This window comes from Alexandromys fortis, unplaced genomic scaffold (genome assembly GCF_014885135.2).
Source record: "Alexandromys fortis isolate MF-2015 unplaced genomic scaffold, M_Fortis_MF-2015_v1.1 scaffold_14, whole genome shotgun sequence".
NCBI classification, from domain to species: Eukaryota; Metazoa; Chordata; class Mammalia; order Rodentia; family Cricetidae; genus Alexandromys; species Alexandromys fortis.
Window position 1 is genome coordinate 11217820 of NW_026067910.1, and position 20111 is coordinate 11237930.

A 20111-nucleotide genomic window follows, 5' to 3' on the forward strand; every position below is an offset into this window, starting at 1 on the left:
AAAAAAAATTGAAGGAATTCCTGGCATGTATTCTCTTAAAGAAATGATGCATGTTTTAATAGTCTCTGGAGAACTCTAAAAATAAAATAGTGGAAAAGGTTATAGGGGATGAATGCTAACAGGAAAGGTTTTTTCTTTAGTCAGTGTGATTTTTGTGTGTATGTGTGTATATGTATGTATGTATATATGTTTGTTTTTCAGGTCTTATCTTCCCTTTCTTGCTTTCCTATTTTCTCCCTTTATGAGACAGCTTTACTCTAAGTGACTTTTTTCTTAATTAAGAGTAATTCTTGATGAAATAATAGCTTTTCCCTACTTGATAAAGTTACCTTTAAATATGATAATCTTTAAAGGATGTTTCTGCAAATTAGTCAAAAATGCACCTGATGATTACTTTTAAATAACATTCAGTTATTTTTTCTAATATATCATAAAATGCATAGTTCATAAATATATAAATTTATTAAAAAATAATTTAACCACATCAATATGGTCTAGAAATTCCAATAATTGTATCAAAAGATTAAACTAAAACAAACAAGCAATAAAAAGAAAAACGTTGCATCATTGAGAGAAAGTGTGTAAATGAGCGAAAGAAAACAAACTCACCTTTTCCTTTCTTTGAAGCTGGTGTGTCTTTGGAATCTTCTAGAGAACAAAAATGAAAAGTAATTCAGTCTAAATGATTTTTGTTGTTCAAAGGAAAACACTCTACCTAAGGGTTTTTAAGAGTTACAGGTCACTAATCTAAATGTGGCTTCTAGCTCAAGCATTCTGATTTGGGAAATGGGTGTAAAGGGACAGCACTGAACTGCTCCAAAAACAGAGGGGCAAAGTACAGGACACATCACATCAAAGTACGGGACACATCACATTAAAATTTCTAAGCAACAAAGCAAACAATTCAGAGATTAAAAAGACACCTTAAATGATATAAAACATTTGTAAACCATAGACATGGTAGATTACTATATAAAAATAATAAATAAGTCGTATACCTATAGAGAAAAAATAGCCCAACTAATAATATCTAAAAAAATATGCACAAGGTAAACAGAAACATTAAAAATGGGGTCAACCTCATTAGTTATCATGAAAATGAAATAAAAATCATAAGACATCACATCATCAGTCAGAATGGCCATTATCAAATAGTGACAAGTATTTAGAGAAAAAGAAACATGAGAATTTAAGATTGGATGCTCTAAATCAACAAAGATCAGGTGCAATGGCACATGCATATCTCTAATCCTAACCCCGGGGATGGGGAAATAGAAAAACCTCTGGAATTTTCTGATAACTAGTCTTCACAAAACAAAAACATCAGGGTCAGTAAAAGACCCTGCCTCAAAAGCCAAGGTGGGGAGCTATGGAAGAAAACACCTGAAATGGACCTGAAGATTCAACATGTATATGCGCACACCTGCAATGCCTTATACATACACATGTACACAGAAAAACTCATCACACACAAACACACTTCTCTAAGAAAGCAGATTGTAATGTAAATTTCTTAGTATAACACTTAACTGTGCCAATTCATATGCTAATTAGCTTAGTCATAATGATTATATCCTGATGCATATGTATATTAAACCTTTACATTGTACACCTCAAAATGTACAACTTGTCTTTACCAATTATACATCAATGACTTAAAATGTACAATTCGTCTTTACAAATTTTACTTCAATAAAACTTAAGAAAAAGACATTAAACTTCAATTACAACTCATAGCCATAAACAGTAACTCAGTCATATTTTGAAAATTACTTTGTCTTTTATATATTCTGACTTACAGGCACATATAGAATTGTGTGCAAGTAATTTTAAATCAGCGACAACATTAATGCAATATACTGGAACAATCTTAATTTTCATTGCAATCTTTTAGTACTTATAATTGTTTTATTTACTCAGAGTTTTCCTACCATATTTTAACTAATAAAAGCAAAAAGGGCAAGATAGGCCAGCATTTGAACTTTCTCTAATAGAAAAGAAATTATGAACTTCAATAAGAAACACTCTTATGTAAAAGAACAAAAAAGAAAACAGAGCAGAATTGCTTGTACCACTTTTATAGATTGTAACTAAAGTTTGAATTGACTCGTTTTAAAGTTTATTTAAACAAGCTTGTTTAAATACTGATGAAATGGCCACAATCTTAACCTAACTGATGAACAGTTATAAATAAAAGAAATCTATAAGTGGCGACATGATGTTTGGAAGCAACATAGTATGCATCTTTTGAAAATAATGCCAGACTACCTAAATGAAAGCAAAGATCTTCTTCCTTTGAGAATTTGTATACTTGTAAGAAATTTCTGCACAAAAGAAAATGGTTCAAGGTCCTCATCCATAAAAACATACATAGCAGTTCGTAGGTTATAACATACCACAAACTAAAATGAAGCAGTACTTTTCTTCAGGATTAAAAAAAAATGAGTAGAAAAAAATGAGTAGAATAAAACTTAACTATATTTTTAAAGCATTCATTCACTTTTATTATTTTAATTTTTTGCATGTGTGTGTTTGTGTGTGTGTGTCCATGTGAGTACAGTACTTCTAGCACAGTGATTCTCAACCTTTCTAGTGTTGTGACCCTTTACTACAGCTCCTCCTGTTGTGGTTACCCCCAGATATAAAATTATTTTGCTACTTCATAATTATAACTGTGATACTGTTATGATTTTAAGGTAAACATATGGTATGTAGGATGGTCTTAGACAACCTCTGCAAAGGGGGTGTTCAGCTCACAAAGGACTTTACACCCACAGGATGAGAACCATTGCTCTAGAGTCAAACCTCTTGAAGATGGAGTTCTAAGTGATTGTGAGATGTCTTTCTGATATGGTGCTGGAAACTGAATTCTGTTCCTCTGCAAGAACAGTAACTACCATTTTGCTGCTAAGTCATTTCGCCAGTCCCCAAAAATGAATCTTCAACTGGACACTGTTCAGAGAGTGAGAGACTGTGGCACACTCAGTATTAAATGGGAGACCTTCATCAAGACCCTCTTCTCATTTCTCAGGGAACTATTTGGAAGAGGAGGTGGAAAAGCTGTAGAGCCAGGAATAATGGGAGATGGACACCGTCATATCTGATGGGAATCGCAGGAGTCAAAAAGACAGCACAATTGTTGTCACAACTTTGGCCTGAGGATATTTCTTGGGCACTTTAATCTTTAAGAGTTAATAATACACTTCTTGGGTCATGGCAATCTGCCTAGATTAGCTTGTATATTTTGTTTTGGTTTATTGTAGCCACAAAAGCTACTAGTCTGAGAACAGGCTGTCATATGCCTCAGGATTCTTAAAAGTTGTGTTATGATGTTAATGAGTAAGAATGATTATAAAAGATAACTCAGTTTATCAAAGATGCCAACAACTTGAGGGAAAATGATTGGAAATGATAATTCTATTCTGTCATAGTATTTTAATGATGACTAAAGATGATCAAAAGGAAGTGAAACACATGTCTAAAACCAAAAATTATATGATCTATATTTTGGAACAACATGAATCTATTTCTATTTACTGAATTCTGTATAAATAAAGAAGCATTCCGACTACGAGTCAGTCAGGGTGCAAGATTTTCACCCCTCCTCACTTCTGTTCCCCACTAACTTTTCAGACCTAATGCTGGGACCTATCCACCACTGGAGATGGCTCACCAAGGAGACACAAAATAAACCATGAGTTCCAGACATGCCAGAATATATATATGTATATATATTCACAGAGAGAAAGGCAGCAGATACTGTATTGTCCTGGTCTAAGCTAGACGAGGTCCCAGTGCTGAGAAAGATCCTCCATACCTATCTCAGTAATTATCTCCAATTAACAATCATGCACAGAGGATAAAGTGGTTTTTTTTCCAATGAATTCTCACTGGGTACAGAAACCACATTTAGAGAGGACCCATGCCCAGCACTAGACAATCAATCCAAAAAAGAATGCAAATGATATTTTTGGATATGTCTCATAATGCTTTAATTGAGCTTTTTAAAACTTTTTTTAATTGGGAATTTTTAAAACTTTTTTTGCTTATATATTGTGATTTCCAAGTTACTGTTTCTATGGATTTTCTGTATGGGGCTTATGTGTCTCTATGTGTGTTGTATTTGTTTGTTTATGTATGTGTTTTTTTTTTTGTTCAGTCTCTGTCTACAATGTATATTTCTACATAATATATGGGTTTATAATACTAAAACAAACAATTTGCAGAATTTAATTTTTAAAATGTACTCATTAAAATACATTTCAGTAACATCATAAGAACTATTATTATTTTTATGCCAGATACTCTACATTATGTTTTTACTGAAACTTAAAAACACACCTAAGAAATACATAGAAAAATCCCCTTTCTTAGAAGACGACTATGAAAGAATGAAGACTGAAATGTAACTTTCCTGAAGCAACATAGAAAAAAGAGGCTTGGCCCCTAGTCTTCTAGGGCCTTACTGGTATGGGAGATTCTTCTGTCTATGTGCTGCTTTTATTGGTTAATGAGTAAAGAACTGCTTTGAACCTATGACAGGGAAGAATAGAACTAGTTTGGGAAAGCTAGGCTGTATGCTGAGAGAAAGAAGGGAGGTGCCAGGGAGAAACCATGGATCCACCACCTGAGACAGCTGCCGGGAACTTTAGCTGGTAAGCCACAGCCATGTGGTGATACACAGATTACTAGAAATGGATTGAATTAATATGTAAGAGTTAGCCAAAAAGAAGCTAGAATTAATGGGCCAAACAGTGATTTAATTAATACAATTTCTGTGTGATTATTTTGGGGTAAACTAGCCAGTTGGCTAGGAACTAAAAAGCAGCCTCCTCCTACACCTTACTTTTTCCATCAACTTACTCTGAGTATTTACAGAGACCATCTCATTGACAATGGCCTTCAAGAAATTCTAAGAACTTGGGTAGTCAGAGATAAAAATAATAATTCTTAAATATATAATGGTGATACAAATTTAGAATTTTTCATCTATATCTCAGAGTTTTCTAAATAAAGATCAACTTTAATCAATTTTCACTGAAAATCTATTGAATATTTCTTATATTACTGACCTATTCATTATAAGATTCTTTTGTGAAATAATTTGGGTTAACACAAAGAAGAAGAAGAACCCAATAGGAAAACCATTCATTCTGTCATTCAACTATGCTTGCAATAACTCCAGTAATAAACAGAAAGAAACAATGTGATTTGGTAAGGAAATTAGATGAGAGATGAGGTCCGCTGATTAGCCAAAGCTCTATTTGAGGTCTATGTGAAATTGTACAGGGAACAGGACTCAGCCTGTTATAGGAGAAATTTCTTGGTGATTTGGAGTAAAAGAAAAACTGAAGAAAGATGACATTCCAGCAAAATCACAAATAACTATGAAGTTGAACATAGACTTCAGAGTAAGGAATAAGCTTTTGAACAATGTAGAATCTCATTAATCCAAATGTAGACAGCAAGGATAAAAGTCACAGCAGGCGATTCTACTGAAAAAGAGAAAAGGAGGAAAGAATACTAAGATTGGAAGAATTCGGCCTCTGGAGCAGTGGTTCTCAACCTTCCTAATGCTGTAACCCTTTATTTCTCATGTTTTGATGACTCCCCCAACCATAAAATTATTTTCCTTGCAATGTCATATCTGTAATTTTGCTACTGTTATGAAATGTAATATAAATATCTGTGTTTCCTGATGGTCTCATGTGAACCATGTGAAAGTGTTGTTCAATTCCCCCCCCCACACACACACACCACAATGGATCATAATCCACAGGTTGACTACCTCTTCTTTAAGAAGTAACTATTAAGGGAATAGATTGTCTCGATATAATATGGTACTAAAGAAGTCAAGAAGTTAAAACATTTTTAAAATGTGCTATATCTACAATGTAGAATGTTTCAGAAAGACTAGACATGGTCACGGAGATTTGTAACTCCAAATTCTGCAATGAAATTTAAATGAGGTATTTGAAGTAAGTGTGGGGTGAGTTTATTCACATGGTAAGGAGTTAAAGCTGATGGAATGCTAAGGGATTAGTGAGAGATTGATTTTAGAAGTATGACTATATGAAAGCTCCAGGGAGCATATGTCACCAGAGGCATAGGGAAGGTCATCCCTTAGAACAGTGGTTCTAAACCTCCCTAAAGCTATGATCCTCTAATAAAGTTCCTCATTTTGTGGAAAATAATGGTAACATTATTTTCTTTGCTACTTCATAAATCTAATTTGCCTACTTTTATGAATCATAATATAAAATCTGTTTTCTGATGTGTAGTGATGAGGTGCATGCAGGCCTGCTTTTCATCCCACCCAGCTTCCGCATGGTTAGCCCCAGAAAAACAATACACAAACTTTATCTTTTAAACACTGCCTGGCCCATTATATCTAGCCTCTTCTTGGTTAACTCTCATATCTTGACTAAGCCATTTCTAATAATCTGTGTAGCACCACGAGGTAGTGGCTTATCAGGAAAGATTCAGTCTGACCTGGCTGTTGACTCCATAGTGTCTGACCGAGAGAGGAGAAGCATGGCATCTGCCTCACTTTCCTTCTTCCAAGCATTCTGTTCTGTTTACTCCACCCACCTATGTTCTGACCTATCAGGCCAAGCAGTTTCTTTATTAATTAACCAACGAAATAACAGATAGATAGAAGACCCTCCTACATCACTGATGAACATAAGTGAACCCCGAGAAAGGGTTATTTGACCCCAGAAGAGTTGTGATTCACAGGATAAGAACCATTGCTTTAGAGTGAACACAAAACATGCCTGACTGATGTCACAAAATGAGAACTGGAACAAACAGGTCAAAAAAAGGGGGATTTTACTTTGGCTTGTTTCTTTGTTTTTAAATTTTTGAAGTAGTGTCATGCAGCCCAGACTGGCCTCAAGACAGCTATGTAACTAAGGATAACAATATACTCTTATCCTTCTGCCTCCATTTTCAAATTGATGGGGTTACAGGAGTAATCCACCATGCTCTGCTTTGAGCAGGAAGCTGGAATTATCATTTCCTGATCTGAGACAATGGTGGGGGGTGATGACACTGTAGGATGAGGAAGATTAAGATACTGCAGCATGGAGAGATGATACATGCTAAGGAATTCAAAGTGATAGCATAGATTGCTAATTTTGTCTATTATAAGTCAGCTTTCTGTAGTGGCAACCAAAGCACCAGAGGATAACTTAAAGAATGAAAAAGCTCCATTTTTGTTCCCGGTTTCATAGTTTTTCATTCATTATCCCCCAACCCTATCATGCTAGGCTTGAGTAAGTCTGGGCATCAGAGTAGTTGCAGTGTATGGGCAAAATCATCATATTATGTTATACATGGGTAGTAAAAATAAAGGAACTTTGCGATAGCTGAATTTATTTCTTGTGTGAATCTAGCCCACAAAATGGTACTATCATTATCAGGGACACATATTCCATTTCTCTTAGATCCCATCTAAACAAAATCCAAGGAACACACAGACACACACTTTACTAATTGCTAGGCACTCCTAATCTAGTTCAATTGACAATCAAGATGAACCATTGTACATATAATTTTCCTCTGTGATGTTCAGACAGCTCTTCATGCTCTTAGCAAACACAATAAATAAATAAAATCTACCTAAATAATGCATGCATTTGGTATCCACACAGTTACTGCATCTTGTTTCTGTTAGCAACTGTTTGGATAGCTGTGGTTCCCAGAGATGCTCATTATTAAACATCTGGGAATCTTAGGCACAAAGAAAGGAAATTAGCCTGGAGTTTTGCATTCTTCATCACTCCTATTGTTTCATTAAATTCAACTCATTGCTTTGTATTTCTAGAGACATCCAATACTGCAAATTATCTTTCAATTGACTTTTTGAATTGTGCATAAACAGGTTCATACAATTATATATTCTATGAGTTTATATTTTCCCAAGAAATCAATGCATCCACCATGCTTCAAAGTAAGAGTTAGCAGATAGTTTATCTTTAGCCCTCAGGAGGGAGAGGCTCCTCTTATACATTCTATTATTAAAAATGATCATGAGATTTAAAGAAAACTAACTGCTACAGTGAACAATAGACACAACATTCTTGAACTTAGCTCCAGGGAATAATAAAGTATGCAGAGACAGCTCACATTTGGAATTTTGCACACATCATACAGTGAAGCCAAGGGTGTTGAATGAAAGTATGTCATCCTTTCAGAGTATCCATACTGTCACTCTTAGAGTGTGATGACTGTCTTGAGGGCGATGTCAAAATAACTAAACATCACCCATCAATGAATGAGGTCATTCTCCTGTGACTCAAAGACTAATAAGGAACAGTGGCGAACATCTTACCAAATACATCTTACAGAGAATTCTTCAGGGTCAGCAAAGAGGAGAGAAATGTTCAAAATGATATTCATGCAACCAGGCCACAGGACATGTCAGTCAAAAGTGACTGTTTCATTTTTAACTTCTGGAACAAAGCGAATTCAGTTACACTTGCTCCAAAATTTGAAATGGTTTTCAAATATAATATAAGCGGCAGAAAACACATTCTTCCTAGTAATTCATTTAACAGTTTTGCTCATGTTTATGCCAAAGTGGAATCTGTCCCTAGCGGGAGAAGAAGGAGGTTTCCATGGATAGTCAGTACCATAGTCCTCATTATCACTCATATATCCATATAACTAAATGACCAATGATCATTATGCACAAAACAGTATTTATATACTTTAATATTTTATGTTAGTTGATTTCCAAAAATTTCGTAGAGTAATATCATTGCAACTCAAATTTTAAAGTCAATCCAGAAATATTAAGTAATTTTACAGAAGTTAAGAAATATTAAGCAATTTTCTAAATTTTAACAGTTTTTATGTGAAGATTTCTAAAGTTGAGGCCCCCTGTATCAGCAATCACTATCCCTTAAAATAATTTGTAGAAATTTGATGTTAATTTCTTTATAGCAAAAATTTCGATATTACAATTTTCAACATTCCATCCCAATAACTAATCTTCCCCTAATCATTGAAATTTAGAATTCTGTTATCAGGAACTCTAACACTTCATTTATATAATTAGCTTATAAAACAGTCTGATTTTAAGACTAACAATGTTTCTCCTTTTATTTTATAAAAGTTCATATTACTGCTCAGTTAATATCAGATGGGGAAAAATTAGAAAAATTTTCAGGCACCAATAGTTCTGGTAATATGCTAGATTGCCTACCCCAGAGCTCATTCACAAAACAACAAACAAAAAAGAAAGAAAAGACTCTCATTTTGTTTTGGGTCTGAGATCAAAGTAGGGGCGATGACCTCAGCTGATGAGAGGTGGGTCCCAGTGTTGTACAGCATATACAAGTCCATTGCCAGTTAAAATTTACAAACAAAACTTCTGTGAAGGGTGTGGAGGCTGGGGTGCTTTGTTAAGATGGAATAGGACAAATGAAAATAGAAAACAGCAGTACAAGAGAACTTAAATATTCTCCATCTCTATTAAAGAAATGGGTAAATAGACACCAAAGCACATGCAAATAACAAAATTACATATACCCACAAAACTTCTTGATTGGAAACAATGGTTAAAACTCTAAGTGACTAAAACCCGTGAGGGAGGAAATGAGGTAAAGAATCAGGTCTATGAGCGAGTGGAGAACAGAAACTCCCCAAAGTGAGTAGATATCTCCCGCTGACCGAATCATGCTGAACTGAGATCATCTGCTGAAGTGGGCAGGGACCTCTGGCCACTTCAAAAGTAAGAAAGCACAAAAGTCCACCTTGAGGGCTGAAATCACGGGACCAAGCAGACACCCTTGACTTCTGTTACCTAACCAGGTGTAGTTCATTTCCACAGTGAGAACTCAACAAAGGCAAAAAACTGCTGAGCTTGTAATAAAAGTGTGAAAGTCGGGAATANAATTGATTGGTCTTGAGTTTACTATATAAGTAGAATAACCAACTTTTCATTCTCCTGGCTCTATCTCCTAAGTGCTGCAGGAGCATGTACCACCACAAAATGTTTATGTGTGGTGATGGATTGGAGCTCATTATCTGCACCTGGAGCATTATATCAAGTTCCTCCCCAGTCCTGAATCATGTACAACTAAAAAGTTCAAAGTTTTAGTCATTTACTTTCTTAAGGGAGTTGAACTGAACCTGTAGCAGAGCAAAGGCGGAAAGAAAGGACAGCCTCACAGGAAGAAAGACATGTAAACTGGCCACAGAATTCTCCTACCCTAATGATCTCTCTTAAAATCTTCATTTGTTTACCCCTTTCCTACATTTTTATGTTATGAGGGATTATTTTCTGAATGAGAAGGACCTGATTTTCCTTTTGATTTGAACAAGTCCTAATGTCACCGACTGAAATGATACAAAGGCAGTTATACTTTAAATCTTATGTTGACAGCATCAGGGATGACTCACTCCTACACCCCAACACTTTCAAGAGATGAGGGGGAGAGATTTAATAGCCACTTAGTTTTTACACTGCCATTTAATTCTTGTTTGTACTTTGGTCATATTTAAAACTAATTAATTCAACATATATTGGCAAGAATCTCACCATTCCATTTGGTTGAGTTAAGTAGACAGTATATCAAGGCTTGTGATACAATTGCATCTTAAGATTGTTCCATTTTCTTTGGATCACAAGATATGTGACTGGCATGTGCTGTACAGAAGTAAGACTAATTTACTTCTTTATAAGTTAAAAAGATGATATATTTCCATTAATTAATTTCAAGATAATTTTCTCGGCAACTCAATTAATCTCTTATAATATTAATTAATTTTAGAAGTCAACTAACTTTTAAGTATCTTTCAGGATAGCTTTGTATCACTTCAAAAAAAACATAAATTCATTCATTTAAAATAATAGGGCTAAGGGTTGTAACAACATAATGCAAAACTGAATCAGAAATACCAAAACCATTATTTTAAAAATGACATATTCCTTCATTCATAAATCAAATTTACTTTGGGATATTCTGGATTTCTGAAGCTATTGAAAAATTTTAGTGTAAAAATATTCATAAAATTATTAATGATTTTATTAATGCCATATACTATATGTTTGTTATAGTTCTTTTAATAATTCTGTTCTTTTAAGAAGATATATTTAATAGATGGTTATTTTAGAGGTGGATTTCCAGACCTACATATGTAAAAAAATATAAATTCAGGATAAACATTAACATTTATACTAGTGAAATCCTTATTTAATTATACCTAAATCTTATTAATGCTTCATGCAAATTTATAAGATAACCTGGAATTACTGAAACCTGAGTGATCCATCCTACTTTAATATAGAAGCAAATTACTTAACAACTACATTTGCATGAGAAAATCCTAAGTTAATGTCCTTCACAACTAAACCACAGAGCAGATCCTGTTTAATCCATAATCCTGTTTGAAGCATGGAATACTTCACTCTGCAGTGCAAAGTTGGCTCTCTGCATTTTGCCGTCCTATCAGTGGGAGCCCTGATATGTGAGAGCACTGGGGTCTTCAGGCATCCTCTCAGAATGAGCACTGCAATGCAGTATAATGCAGCTTGTGTTTGTTCACAAACTACATGTTTCTTATCTGTCAGTATGTTTTCCCTCGTCTCCACACCATGGATAGTATTCATGCCCACCAAAACACAACACAACACACACACACACACACACACACACACACACACACACACAAAATAGCAACAAAACAAAATAGCAAAAAAGCAAAAAAACAACCTAATCTGTTAAATCTGTTAATTTAGAGGACCCAGTTTGCCAGCAGACAAGAAATGCAAGTAATTATTTCAAACACAACTATTTTTTTCTTTTCTTTTCCTTTCCTGCTTTCTTAGTTTTTTGTTTTGTTTTGTTTTGTTTTGTTTTGTTTTGTTTTTCAAGACAAGGTTTCTCTGTAACTTTGAAGCCTGTCCTGGAACTCACTCTGTAGACCTGTAGACCTGGCTGACCTCAAACTCACAGAGAACCGCCTGCCCCCACCTCCTGAGTGCTGGGATTAAAGACAAACACAACTATTTCTTAAACCTCCTTTAGCAAGAGAAAAGTAAATGATGACAAATTTAAGATATCACACTAGTAACTCTCCTAATCCTCCAACTCATTAAAAAATGCCAAGTACGTTTGAGGGATATAGTAGTCATTGTTTGTTAGAAGCTACATTTAGTGTGCTATACTCTACAAATCTCACGCTTTTATAATTTTCTCCAGCCTTCCATATCCTAACCATTCCTCTAGGTAATACTTCTTCCATGGAGTCTGCTCTTGTGATCCTTAGCTTTAAGGCCATAGAGAAAGAATGTGGAAAAGTGTAGTTTCCTAGGGCTGTTCTCGAGGCTCAACTATAAACCTGTCCTCCCATCCATGAGATAATTCATTAAACTTAAAATAATTCTCCTTTTTTAAATTACTGGAGACTGTGTGAGGTTTTATTGTTTTCAATCAAAGTATTTTTGAATGACAAATGTGACAAGTTATATTTACTAATTATTTTATGAGCTTTTCTGTACTCAGCTATTGGATAAATAATAAATAGTTAGACTGTTCAGTCCATGTAACAGTCATGAACTACAGAGTGTATGGGGAATTGAAATACAGGTACTACAAATGTACATGTGAAATCAGTATAAAATACACAAACAAGTTGAAAATTGCATTTTATAAAGATGTGTACCTGTATGTTTATTACATATTTTAAATGATATACATATTGGATTAGATATAATATTAAAATAATCTCACAACCTTTTTAAAAACTTTGCTAGATATGTATCAAAATCAAAGATTACAATATAGTTGCAGTGTACTTATGATAATCCTAATCTTCGAAGATTTGTTTTTCTTAAATCAGGAACCACGGCAAAGAATAAATATGATTATTCCAATGAATTCTAGAAATTTTTAAAAGTTTGTTTACAGTAGGTTGATATTTAAGATGCCCAGAAAACTTCATGTGAATATTATATTAAGTAGAACAGTTAGGCAGGGTTCTTGCATTCAGATAAACAAGGAGTCGGAGCTATTCTGCTTGCTGACCAGGGACGCCGGCTTGTGAAATCCCAGTTGGAGTAATCTCTGCCAAGGAGCAGCCTTTAGGTCATAATCTTCCCAGAGCAAGCAGACAGCTATGGTGGAACCTTCCTGCTCACACTGTCAACATTACGTGACTGACATGCATCTAGAACTTCACTAGCTCCTGGCAGGTGTGTGAGTAGCCAATGAGGTTACTACAATGCACTAATCTAGAGGAAGGATGTTACCGAGGCTGTGGCTTTCAACAGTTCATCTTTGCCGTGGTCCTCTCTCTCCATTTCTCTGCATGTCAACTGCTTCTGAGGAAAGTCTCCTCTTCATCCGCTTGTTCCCACAACCATGACACCCCACCTCATCTCAGGCCCAAAGTGATGGAGTGCTGACCACAGTCTCAAACCACTAGAACATTTTCTTCTTTAGATGACTTTTCCCTAAGTGTACCGCAGCCACCTACATGTGCTAAAATGAATTGATTGCCAACTCATACCATACTTACTTTGTATCTTTGCAGGTTTTTCTTCTGAAAAGAGAATATATATATATTGTTTTACTAAGATAATAAAGCAAGAGACTGAAGCACTTGTCAATGGTCTAGGTAAATGTATCTAATGTCGGTGGGTTCCTTCCCTACTGATTTAACGAACAAATGTAGCTTTCCATCGCCTGTGAAATGTTTCTTTGAAAAACGCAGTCTCTTTTATAGATGACGATATTCATGCTTTCAAAGAAGCCATTCTTCATCTCAACTGCCAAACAATTTAATTTTTTAAACACTCTTACTAAAATCAGCAGGATCTTTTAAAAATTATTTTGGTTCAACTGTAATTACAGATAACTTGAATAAAATTACTTTGCATGATGAAGTTTATGTACACACTTTATAATTTCTAAACTACATGAGATATATTGAGAATTATTTCCCTTTCAAAGATGAATAAAGGCAAGTGGCTGCCAATTACATTAAGAAACTAATGACTCTGTAAATGCATCATACAAATTGGATTTTTTCTTTTTTCCTTTCAGTGAGAGATGATTATTTGAAGTAGTACATCTCATTTACTGTATGTTTCTACCATAAAATACACAGTGAGATGATTATTCAAAATGCCAGAAGATAGGCTTTTTTTCATAGGAAAGGAGATGGGCCATATATTCCTTCAACCACCATTTGTTAAATTTAAGTGACCAGGCTCCAAAATACAATGTAAATGGAATCAGCATTACATTTGTCTATTTTGAGATCTATACTGTTTCTAATACAGAATTGAGAATTGCCAGTTAACAGAAATACAATTTGTAAAGAAAAGAGTTTTAATTGGGAGAGTTGTCTTAAACAGAAAATCACAACACTAAATAACTTAAAAGTCTTCAGTAATAATTCTATTTTAAAAATTCTGTCATGTTTAAGGGGATAGAACCTATAAAAGACCCAAATGGAAACCAAGATACAGTGAACTACCCTTAAATGAAGGAACAAGTGATGCTTTCTCAACTCCCGGTGACTTGGAGTCATGCTTTGACAGTTCTTGACGTGAATTAACAGTTCTTCTCCACTGAATGCTATGGTACTTCTCAATTATAGTAAGTATAAGGCAAAAAGGATCTAGGAACATCCTGCCTGTTGAATGTACAGGCTACAACAAGCAACAATGAGACATGATGGAAACCAGGGCTCACCTTCCTCTCAGTGAGGAACCACCTGTTTATTACAAAGAAAAGAAATGGCTTTTTGTTTGTGTTTCTCTACTATCCTGGTGGGACTGGCCTAAAATAATGTCACCTCTATTATGTAATTAATAAGGTTTATTTGTAGTTTTGTGATAGTATCACCCAAACACATAACTTTATTTTAAAGATCAGTGTTCTGCTATTTTCATGATGGCATTTTCCAGTTTATTGCTAAGTTAAACTAGTTTAAAAGTCAACACATAAATGACATGACATACATATGTGATGATAATTTTCTTCACAATAAAATACAACACAGTTGAAACTGTTTTAAACTACTCTAAGTATATAAACTTTGATATTATTATACAGCTAAAGCTTTTGGTAATGGAGAAATATTTTTCTTCTAGCATGACTTAAAATATTTCACTGAATCTAGGAACTGATAATATTTCCTTCCTAATTTTTCTGCCAGATTTTCTGTCTGTATCAAAAAAGCATATCTACAAATCTTCTTAAAAACATTAGTGTTAATAATAGTATCTAATACCATATGAATTTCCATAGCAACAGAGAATATAAATATTCATAAAGTTCAAGTTTACCTTTAGTCACATTGTTGCCCTGAAGATTTTCTTGTCTTGTGGGAACTGTTTATTAAAAATATATTTTAAATATGAAACTTTAAAATAACTTTGCATTAAATAATTGTCTCGTTTTAAATATTAAATTTATGAGATTCAAAATTGCAATATTATAACTATTTTCTCAAGGTAATTCTTAGGAATTTCATCTTATATTGAACTAATGTCTAATGAGAATAACCACTAACAAGATAATCATTCTACTGGTACAAAGACATTTACAGTAGTAATGCAATTATTTAGAGGATTCGTATTTGTGGAAAACACGTCACCATAAGCACACAAATTCGAATAAATGAAACATAATTTTTATTATTGGCAATCATGCTTCCCTCTTGGTCTGGGATGTATTACTTAGACAATTACTTCCTCTGTAAAATTTCCGAATGAATATACTAGAACCAATCCTGACTATATGATGCTAGAAGCTTACTAATGGAAACCTTACTTAAACTTAATTTTAAGAGGAAAGGATAATGGTCATACTGTGTCCAGATTGTCCAGCAGTGGTAAAATAAATGAATGCTTAATTTTAGCAAATTATCTTTCATTCATTAGTCATTTTTTACAATGACATCAGTACATATTCACCAATGATTTCTTTAATCAAAGCAATGCCTTTAAAATGCACACACATCAATTTTAACTTAAAGATGATATAAATAAAACATAAGTCAAATGAGTTTAGCTTCAAAATTTTGACTTATTTTTACCTTTTTCTGATAATGTATACTTATTTTTAGTGTTCTTTAGATAAAAAAAATCAATCAAGGTCTTAAATAAATTTTTTATTCATACATCCTGGAGTTTGATAGTGAATTTTGAGTCATCAATATCCACAATTCAAAAGTCATATGTATGGAGATTATTTATCAATAACAGGTAGAATTTGCAGCATTCTAAATCTCTACTCCTTTAATACTTAAGAATCATGTGAATGCTATAAATTTTCAATGTTAAACTTAAATTTTGATATAATCAATAATGTAGTGCCTATATTTTCATAAACTGCTTTTATTTTTTGAGAAATTCACATATAAATTCGCTATGTTTACCTTTACTTTCCTTTTCAGATTTTTCAACTTTCTTCTTCCCTAGGGAGAATAAAATGACATACAATAATCAACTTATGAAACATAATGTTTTAATTCACTTTTGGAAAGTTGAAGTTGAGACTTGAGCCCATGAGAAGAGGTGGGTAAAATCAGGTCTGTTCCATTTCGAGATGAGTAGGAACATTCTATAGATAAAAAGAAGTATGCTAATTATATTTAGCTACCTGTATGTACAATGCCCTTTCATTTTTCTTATGTATTTTGAAGAACAAGACTATAGCATTAAAAAGATAAATTCAAAATAGAAACAGAAAAAAGTCTAAATTTTCATTGTTGCTGTAGATAATTAAGATTTGACGTTGCATAGCAATTTCTCAAGCAAATGAAAGTAAACAATTAAAATTCCCTGGAGAGGGCAAAATAGATTGTAGAAGTAGATTAGCAATCTATGGTGTTGACTGGCTGATGGTTTTCTTTTGTATGTATTTTACACAAGAGCAAGAAATAATGAGGGGAAACTAAATATATGGTAGGAATGTGAAGTACGGTTTCCATTCACCCTTAAAAGTGGGTTTGGAACATATGTGTTTTTCTGCAGATGAGAACACCAAGCAAGAACTTGGGCCTGTTAATGACACATAGTTAAAGAAAGACACAGGTTTCAACTGTTTTTTCACAATTAAATATTACTTCATTTCAGAGATGAAATATTTACCTGAGTCTGTGACTTCTGATGTTCCCTCTTTAGAAGAAATATTTACAAAAGAAGAAAATAGAAGAGAATAATGTTTATTTCAGTAGGTAATTGAACTTTATTTTCAGATATTCTTATTAAACCAAAATAGATAAAATGCTCAAAATGACAAAGAAATAATTTGAAAATTAGTGGTACTTCTAAAATATGATGAGATATCTACCTTGAAAATGGATTTATGGTACAAAGTAAACCATATAAAATTACAACATAAACCTTAAAACTTCATTGCATCAATGCTTAACTTGATCTCATAAATGCATGTATTATCCATTAACTTTTATTAAGTTCCCATATATAAGATGCTGTGCCATGGGCAATGAAGGGGAGCTATAAAAAGCAATGAAAACTAAAACAGTAACTGACTTAGCACCTAGTGATTTAAAGTGACATTTGCCTTTACCTGTAGCATCGCTTAGACACTGTTCTTTCTTGTTTAGTTAATTCACAGACTAATAATATTCTAAATCTTACTCGGAAAGTTTTCTTATCTTTAAAATTATATGAAAAGATCAACATTTACTGAAAATAAATCTTTCAAACCATAAAAACATACTTCTTAATACATTAAATTCTAGAAAATATGTATTTATTATCAATCCTCTGTAAAATTCTGGAGGATACTTCTAGAGTTTAGGAAGATATAAAATATTTTTACTAATGACTATAATATGTTAATAATAATAATAATGAGTTCATAAACAAAATAGTGTTTTCATATGGCAAGCATTCTATTTTGACTTAAAACCCTTTCTTTTGGTAATATTCTTTACATCAGAAGTGATCAAACAGACTAAAAATGGAAACAATTTTCTCCATTGTAAGGGCAGTATTTCAGGAACCAAGAAGTGACCTCTCCTTTAATATTCAATGTTTGAAGTTGAAACTGGAAATTTTCCATGCCAATATTTTTTTATTAAATTTTAAAAATTATTTTACATACCAACCAGTTTCCCCTCCCTTCTCTTCTCATGTGTCCTCCTCCCACCTACCTTCTTCCCCTCATCCACTCCTCCTCCTTCTCCATTCAGAAAGAGCAAGGCCTCCAATGGGAGTCAGCAAAGCATGGCATATCAAGTTGTATTTTTAAAGAATATCATAGTTCTTTCAAGAAAGAAGTTGGTCCTTGACTTTAAAATGAACTCCCTCTCTGTCTCCATTTCCTAGGAATACCCATTACCCTTGTATAGAGCCACCCTCCCTTCCCGCCTGTCTCTTTATGCTAGCCTCCAATACCTTGAGCAGTATCTAATTGGGAAACCACTGGGCAGCAAGCATGGGAAGCAGGCAGGGTATCTTCATTCTCCTAATTCTATTTCCAAATCCCCAGTATTATCTCAGCGCCACATCAGATCACTCGCAGAAATCTGTCATCCATTTCCGCCTCCATAACCTGTGAATTCTGCTTTACTTAACCAGCTTTCTTCCTTCGTGTGGATCATTTCAGAGCCCACTTCAAGCTCATCCCCATTCTTTCTTGCCATCACTAAATACCTAGAAATACTGCCTAACCAACATGAGATCCACAATGGCCAGAAATGACAGAAACACAGAAGCATTTCCTATGAGGCAACTCACACCTTCCACACTCTCCTAAGATCCAGAAACCAAGGAATGGTGTGCCTACTCCAAATATTTACTCTCTCACAGTGATGGTAGCTTTCTTATGTTATAGATCATAATAAAGGTCATTCATCCAAAAACTAAACAGAGAAATACAAAGCTAAATGATGTTATAGACCAAAAAGACATAACCAATCTTATATAATGTTTCACAAGAACTAAAAGAATATATTTTCATGTCAACAGTTCTCGTCAGGAAATTTTTCCTGAATTGACTCCATGCTCAGGCACAAAGCTTCAGCATATACAAGAAAATTGATATGACAGATTACATTCTATCTGAGTTCTATGGATCAGAGCTGGCTATCAACAACAATACATGAAGTTTACATACTCATGAAAATAAAGCAATTCACTACTGAATGAAAAATTGCTCAAGACAGAAATTAAGAAGGAAACTAAAGACTGTAGAAGTGAGTGAAGATGATAACGCAAAGTACCCAAACTTATGGAACACAATGAAGGTGGACAAAATCAAAAAAAGTGAATGGTAGCTCATGCTGGTGCGGATGTGGAGTAAAGTGAGAACTCATCCACTGTTAGTAGGTGTAAATCTGTACCTTCACTATGAAAATTAATGTGGCAGTTACTCATAAACCTGGGACTAAATATACAATGAAATCCAGCTACACCGAAAGGACCTACATTCTACTACAGAGACACTTTCACATCCATGTTCATTGTCACTTCATTAATAAAAGCCAGAAATTTAAAAAAGCTGATATGTTCTCAAAAGGTAGATACATAATGACAAAATGGTACCTATACACAACAGAATATTACTAAGCCTTTAAAAACATCATATATTCAGGTAAGTGAATAGAGCTAGAACAAATTCTGAGGGAGGTAATCTAGACTCCAAAAGACAACTATGATATGTATTCTCTTATATATGGATATTAGCTGTTTAGTCATAAAATAATAAGCTACAATCCATAAATCCACAGAGGTCACATATTGAGTATGGGATTAAGGCAGAGGGAAGAATTTTATGAAAAAGCAAATAGAATATAATTTAGAGAGGTGGTGGCAGGGAACCTGGAACAGAAGAAGAATAAAACTGAGGCGAGGTAAGAACAAGTAATCGATGAATTATAAGTAGGCATAGCTAAAACTAAGGATCATTTGAGAATTTGAGAAGTCATATCGAAGCTTCTTTAAGGATAAATATATATGAAAGAAATCTAAATGTAATTGTTTCATAATGGTGGACACAAAGCGCTAATTCAACATCTTTCTCGCCAAATGAAACTCTGTGTCCTCTAGTTGATTTGTTGTCCAAAAGATGCCACAGGGAAAACCCAAACAATCCTGTATCACCAAGGCTATTGGC

General features: G+C 33.9%; 1 protein-coding gene across 1 annotated transcript in view; it reads right to left on the reverse strand.

Moving 5' to 3' along the window:
- Positions 1-20111, reverse strand: part of Trdn (triadin) — a 285314-nt gene that overhangs the window by 8034 nt on the left and 257169 nt on the right. Inside the window, exons 28-30 of the mRNA XM_050137969.1 lie at positions 17117-17143; positions 16402-16440; positions 610-648 (exon numbers count right to left, since the gene is read on the reverse strand). Coding sequence (XP_049993926.1) covers positions 610-648; positions 16402-16440; positions 17117-17143 — 105 coding nt within the window. The remainder of the gene's footprint in view (positions 1-609; positions 649-16401; positions 16441-17116; positions 17144-20111) is intronic.